The sequence below is a fragment of the Esox lucius genome, chromosome 4, assembly GCF_011004845.1.
Source record: "Esox lucius isolate fEsoLuc1 chromosome 4, fEsoLuc1.pri, whole genome shotgun sequence".
NCBI classification, from domain to species: Eukaryota; Metazoa; Chordata; class Actinopteri; order Esociformes; family Esocidae; genus Esox; species Esox lucius.
Window position 1 is genome coordinate 17,901,686 of NC_047572.1, and position 7,124 is coordinate 17,908,809.

Genomic DNA, 7,124 nt, shown 5'->3' on the forward strand with positions numbered 1-7,124 from the left:
CTACTGATTGTGCTGAAGTGTCAAGACTTTATTGGGCATTTGGTGGAACAACATTGACACTGTACTGCAAGTAAACCATTGTCTTTCATTGGAAGATGACAGTATGGTCATAGGTCAAATCTTTTTGTATTGTATATTGTGGCTGGAAAAGTAGCACTCATAAGTATTCACACATGCACCTAACTGCATTTAGTCAGATTCAGTCTATACTACGTACAAAAAGAGTAACCTAATTTTATTCTAAGTGGACAACAATATTAAGGAGATGTGGTAACAGCAGAACACCATAACAAAAAGCTTTTTAATGGCTTAATAGTATGTACATAATCACATTTAGGTTGCCCATGTCTAACAGCAAATCAACTTTCAACTACCATTTTGTGTTACATAATGGCCATGGAACACCTGACCGACACAGGATATGAAGACAAACAACACTTCATATCCAAACCTCAAGGTTTCTATACAAAGCTTTCCATCCACGTCCCCAAACCCCACGCAATGCCCTGCTTTGAGCATCATTCCTGCACCCATGTCATTGAAGGTCTCTTGCAGCAGTCAGTATTATGTTTATTTCAAACAATTAAATGCATGTTTTTGGGGGGACAGAGGGAGGGGGTATTTAACTGATACCCTATTCCCTCCAACCCCACCACCATCAACACTACCCTTCAACCATGTAGTGGCCGTTGGGCGAGTGAATACTCTCTTTTGGATCCTCTTCTCATTCTCTGTTTCCAGAGAAGTCAACCTTCATGGCACTTCATGTACGCAGGATAACCATTGTAAGAAGACCTGTAACACACAGGCATACTAAATCAGTTCCCTGCAGTACTGCAAGTAGGATGGACAGGATGCTCAAATAAAACCCCATCATCTCATAATGCACAACATTAGACCAGCAACATGGAGAAAGTATTATACATGAGAAAAGTTTGGATTTGAAGGCCAGAGTTTAAACAAATGTAATTTTCAAGGGTTAAAATACATACACACACAGCCAAAATAGGATAATCAGATTCTGACTGAATTTATTGATCAGTTTTGTACTGCTGATCAAATTTAGGCAACTGGGCTGTTGTTAGGGCGATATTATCTTAAAACAGTCAAAATTAACTTTTATTAGATCCAATATGAATGGACTCGTCTATTGTGACATTTCATAAATCAATGCACTTTTAATGCACCTGACAGGCTCAGTGAATATAGTTGTTTTTATTAAAAGTGTGCGTGTCTATTATGGGAAAAATAAAAGCTCAACCAAGAATAATGATGCTTAAAGCCATGCTTATACATTGAAAAAGCAGATTTCTCAGACATTGTAGATTCCCACTAATAGACACTTCTGAAACCTGAACACTTTCTCACGTAAGAATCAGATATATTGAGACAAAGTCAAATATGTCCATAATCCTCCATTTCATTGCCCTGCAGGTAGATTTTTTTTTTACAGGTAGGCCTAATCCCTACATACAGTATATCCACACCTTTTATTTATTGTGTACATATGATTTAAGTTACTATTTTCTATTGAGTTTTGTCCATTCATCTCTTGCTCTTGAACAATTTTATGTGTTAAACTTGACTGAATTATTACTTAATTTCCTGCCTATGCAGGTATTTCAGCCAATGTTAGGGGTTTGCACTTAATCATCATTAATAACACTTCAAAGAATCGCACAAGGCAACTGTCACATAGCAACAGAAGTGAATATCAGGATGTTTAAACTAAGCAGTGAAAACCCCGAAATCCATGTGCACTGCAAAAGGTACTAGCCTTCTCTCTAGATAAGAGTTGTACTAGAGAACACTGCACACTACTAGTTGGTCAGTTACACAAGAAGACAAAAACGACTTACATGTACAATCAGACTGTGCTAACCGGTGGATCCTGTTGCCGAAATAGTTAGACACAGAGCTACAGCTCTAACGACTTGGGTCAATCTGGCTAATAATGGCTAAAACTGCTGAAAACTGTGAAACTGTCAGGAAAGAAATACCAGACGTGACAACTGAATTTGCGGCATGATGCACATTCGCATTGGGAAATTCAATGGGCAATGAGTTTTAATTGGTGAGCAACACTGTTCTACGTATGCAGGGGCATGTTTCCTTGCTGCATTGGTTAGAGCATAAGGTTTGTCGGACCATTACATCCAATTCTATTTACAGTATGCCCATTTTTGACAGATATGACCTTTGAACCCTTGAAAACATGGTTTATCAGCCCATCATAGTTTGATCTAGCATAGATAACACCATGCAATAAATAACAAAAAAGCATGAACTTGTAGGTTAGAGCATTATATTTATATGGCCATAAAATCCACATTTAATCTAAACGTAGACTATATAATGGACTTTAAAGCACTGTAAACTGAGTTGCTTTTTTACTGGTCTCTGCTCTTCAAGGGTTTGCCTGCTCTCCCTCACCTAGGACATAAGCAGCTACAAGTTTCTTGTTAACACTTAAGTGGAGGTAGACAGGCACGGTGGATTCCTGATCCCCCAGGGTGGGCAGCATAAGGGCAGTCATACACACCAGCCCCAGCAGCACTGTCAGCAGGCTAGGCCCCCCAGACGCAGAGCGGCTCTCTGTAGAACACAGACACAACAATCTGATGTTATCAGTTTATGACTCTAGACCTGTATTGGTGTATGGCACCATCTAGTGTAAGGACAATGTCATTAAATGCAGTGTTTCCTCCATTTCAGTCCATGGATCATCCAGATAAACAACAAATGTAGCCTTTATAGTGTTGGCAAGTATGTTTTGGGAATATAGCATATTTAAACCATAACTTGGTTTGAATGGGATATCCCTGACTGGTCCTAGTATTACCTGTCTGGAAGGCGGTCTGCTCAAAGAAAACACTGTCGGCCAGCTGTTCCTTCATTCGTCTCTCCTCCTCCTGAGGGCGGGGGCTGGGGAGATCCTGGGCAGCCGAGGGCCTCAGAGTGGCCATCACCTCCTTCCGGCCCAGGGCCTTCCTCTGACTCTGCTCCGACACCTGCAGCCGGAACTTATCATACACCCCATAGTGGCAGGCCCGCACATCTTTGTGTCGAATCACACTAAGAACACAGACATACACGCACAAGGCAGAACAACAGCGGAACAACAACAACAATTTCAATGTAATGGCTATTCATTTTGTAAGAAGCTCGCTTTCGATGAAGAAATTCTCTCAATATTGCTTGGTATTGCATCAGTTGCATTCAGGCTCGCAAGGACACACTGTCGTCGGTGGATGCCTGAAATGAGGGTGACAGGAAGTTGTTTCTAGACGTAATGTAATAACACGTTTACTCTGTGGTGTTACTCACATGTCAACACAACACTGTGGCTTGACGGCCCCGGTGGCATCCACCACCGTATACTTGTTTGGCGCTGTGCATAGCACTGGGAGAGAAGACACCGAATGAGTAGTGGGTAATACACACTTAACACTACTCTGTCAAGTTGGCTCTCTTGACCCCTCAGGTCAGTGTTCCTCAACCCTGCTCCTGGGCGCCCTGCCCTGCATGTTTTAGATCTCTCCCTGCTCTGTCACACCTGATTCAAATGATCCGCTCATTATCAAGTCCTTCATGAGCTACATCAGGTATGTTAGGGCAGGGAGAGATCTAAAACATGCAGGACGGGGGGGGGGGGGGGCATCCAGGAGCAGGGTTGAGAAAAACTGCCTCAGGTAATGGGATAGGGTGAACTGTTATTTACCTTTGAACTTGAGGGCAAACTCATAGGGATTGTAGAGAGTGAGGACCTGCTTGTGCGAGGTCTGCTCATCAGCGTAGAAGACCAGTTCTGTGGGGAACACGAACACGGGAAGGCTTCCTTCCACCAGCTCAGGCTGTCGACTCTGCTGCTGCATTGGCTCCAGCTGAGCTCACTCCCCGGGCCCTTTCTCTCCTCTTCTGAATGGGAGGGTCCTCTCTCTGGATGTTTTGTAGGTGTGTAAGTTCCCCTCTGGTGCAGATGGCCCTTTCCACTTACTCTCAGCTCCTTAGGAGCATGATGTAGAGCTGCACCCTGGTAAAAAACAAAAGTGTTTGCAGTGGGACTTCATATCAACAGTGTACAACAGATTATATAAAGTGACTTGTTGGTAAATGTAAATTGTATCCATATTTAACCCCTTTAATCATTTATTATGAAGTAAGATAGATTGTACATATGGGTGTGATGGTATCCCAGCAACAGTATAAAATCGAATTAACCATATTTATATACACTAACTTCATCTGGATTAGGGCCATATGAATATTTAGATTCTGCCTAAATATGCCTGGTTGACCGCATAAATATATTTTGTTTTCTGTATTTGGAAGAATTTCAAAAAATTAAAACGAAACCCAGCCTAGTGTGAATTTGTTTCGAAACCTTTTTTTAAACTTTAAATAACTAAGGAAAAGCAGCAAAGGACATTATATCTATATACTAACACAGCACGTTACTGTACAGTGGGTTACTATACTCATGTTTGTTTAAACAATCCGTATCTATCTTGTTTACAAAGGTAATGTTCTAACATCGGACATTATACGAGTTACTATAAGTAGCTGAGGCTACTGAACTCCAGTAAACCCGCTGCGCTTTAATCAACCCATCATTACGTGTTGTTGTTATGTGGCAAAAGCTTTTGTAACAATAACTAGCTAACATCAACTAGCTAGCAACTCAGCAAAGTAATGCAATTCGCCGTATGATTGAGCTATTCAATACTGCACATTTCTACGTACACCGTATAAAACTAATGTCGACCTGCCAAATAATGAACAAAGACCTTTTAGCGTCAGCTAACAAGTATGATAACCGTAGCTAGATACATTATTTCCTGACACTGTAACGTTATAGTTGGCTGACATTAGCCATGTCATTCCTAAATGTCATATTAATCTGAATAATTATAGAAATTGTTGCAGATAAAACATTTTACCTTTCTGTCTTCAAATTGTCGTATATTTTGGTATTGTTTTGGAGATCCCACCCACATTGAGCTATAAAAGAACGATCCCTCCCTGTTTCGGTCGTTCTTTTCTTTGTCAATAAATACTGCAGGTCACCCGGTGAATGCTGGTATATTGGAGGGCGAAGGAATTCCACCACTGATTACGTCATCAATGGTTCCACATTTGTCGACACAAATTTTAAAGCCACTTTCAAAAAAAGTTGTCAACTGGGCAAGAATTTACTATTTGTCTAATTTACTCATTACTTACTTCACAATATTTATTGTTTAAGTTAATTTAAATCCTTTCGTTGGCTGTGTTCTTGAGCTTTAAAATCGCAATGTATCATGGGTAAATTGAGACTGATCTACAAATACAAATGAGCAATTATTTACGATGAAAGGTGACTTGTAGATCATTCAATCGGCAGTCGCAAGCAGTCGTTTGGATCTTCTCTATATGGACTTTCAATTGCTGTCATAATATCATGTGGCTGAACCACAAATCTAGGCCTGCAAACTATTGTGCAGGCCTAGATTTAGACAAACGCTTTCAAAATCTGATACTTGGTGTAATGTGTAATTATAATTAAAATAGTATATTGTAGTATAATATTATTTGTAACAATATACTGTATTGGGTGGGTTGAAACCTGAATGCTGATTGGCTGAGCGCTTAATCGTGGTATATTGGCTATATATCACAAACCTCTGAGATGCCTTATTGCTCTTATAACCTGCTTACCAACACAATGAGAGCAGTAAAAAGTGATGTGATGTTACCAACTGTGGTAAACCAACCAGTTTGTAGGTGACCATATACCATGGGTAGGACATGAAATCACTTTTTACTGTTCAACTGGTTTAGATGGGCAATAAGGCATCTAGGGGGTTTGTTGTATATTTCCAATATACCATGGCTAAGAGCTGTGTCTAGGCACTCCGCAATACATTGTGCCTAAGAACAGCTCTTTGCCATGGTATATTGGCCATATGCCACACCCCTTTGTGCCTTGTTGTGGTATAAAAAAAATAAGAAAACATGTTACTGTTATAATTGTATTGGTAACCAGTTTATAATAGTAACAAAACACATCTGGGGTTTGTGGTATATAGCTAATATACCAGGGCTAAGATCCGTATGCAGGGCCTCTATGTTGTGTCCAGCCCTTAACCATGGTATATTGGCCAAACACCACAGATCCTAGAGGTGCCTTACTGCTTTTTTTGCTTTTTTCACAGATAAAAGATTCACACACCTGTCATGAACATCAGGGACAATGAAGTACAATAAACTGTGGTCTGCATTGACATGTAAATGTTGAAAAATATTAGTTATGCACAATGTATATAGCAGGCTGAATAGTTCTAATAACATAGTTCTAATGTAATATTGTTTATGCTGTAGAGGACTAACCACATAGACTAAACCAGGGAGGAAAACATTCAGGATTAAATGTTGTGTTTAACAAGAGAGTAAACAATTGTCAACATTTTAATTAATTTAGACATCGATACTGAAACATCAGGTCTACATAATGTATGCTGTTCATAAGGTTAGTAGCATATTGCTGTTTGTGTCATCAGTGATTGTTATGCAAGCGTGCTCCCTTTCTGTAACCTATAAAAGGGTCTACCGTAAACCTGCATGTAAATGTGCTGGCAGGCAGCTATCACAGCAAGTCGAGGAAAAAAACAACCCTCCGTCTCCGTCATGTTCAGCCAAGTACACACACAAACACACAGGCTGAGGGGTGGGCGCTGCATGATATATCCCACGTAACAAAACCGGTCTATCCTTGTTTGCAAGGTTATGATGATGAATAAGGTGTCGCTAAATCGTGTTCTACAGACATTGCACAACTATTCAAAAGTAACAGACCAATAGGAGCCATGATCAGACAGAAGCAGAACATTCAGTCTCGTGCATGCACGCATTCGCACTGGAGCTTTAGCATTTTGCAATATGGCGCTTCGAGGTGATGCTTGCACAGAGAAGATAAACGGGGAGGGGAAGGTGGAAGGGAAGGCACGCTTATTATTAAACTCATACGGTGAGGCGATTCCCACCAACCCTCCCCCATCAACACAGCAACACGGGTACAAGCACAGATAGGGATGGGGGTCGTCCTTAATGTTCAGCTATCCATACTACGAATTCATTCTCTTATG

At 40.6% G+C, this 7,124-nt stretch overlaps 1 protein-coding gene across 1 annotated transcript; it reads right to left on the minus strand.

Moving 5' to 3' along the window:
* Positions 1-7: 7 nt before the first annotated feature.
* On the minus strand, positions 8-5,476 carry mospd1 (motile sperm domain containing 1). Its single transcript, XM_010897911.4, has 6 exons — positions 4,941-5,476; positions 3,722-4,033; positions 3,328-3,403; positions 2,843-3,075; positions 2,434-2,595; positions 8-795 (listed from the first exon to the last, which is right to left on the minus strand). Exons 2-6 carry the CDS (start codon positions 3,873-3,875, stop codon positions 764-766), a joined length of 657 nt encoding a protein of 218 aa, XP_010896213.1. The 5' UTR covers positions 3,876-4,033; positions 4,941-5,476; the 3' UTR covers positions 8-763.
* Positions 5,477-7,124: the final 1,648 nt, after the last annotated feature.

Bases quoted from the DNA above. Each gene is read 5' to 3' on its own strand.
- mospd1 (XM_010897911.4), bottom strand. From the start codon at position 3,875: ATGCAGCAGCAGAGTCGACAGCCTGAGCTGGTGGAAGGAAGCCTTCCC. The intron at 3,076-3,327 runs GTGAGTAACACC...CTGTGTTCTTAG, and splicing joins CCACAGTGTTGTGTTGACAT to TGTGATTCGACACAAAGATG. The intron at 2,596-2,842 runs GTAATACTAGGA...TGTGTTCTACAG, and splicing joins GCAGACCGCCTTCCAGACAG to AGAGCCGCTCTGCGTCTGGG.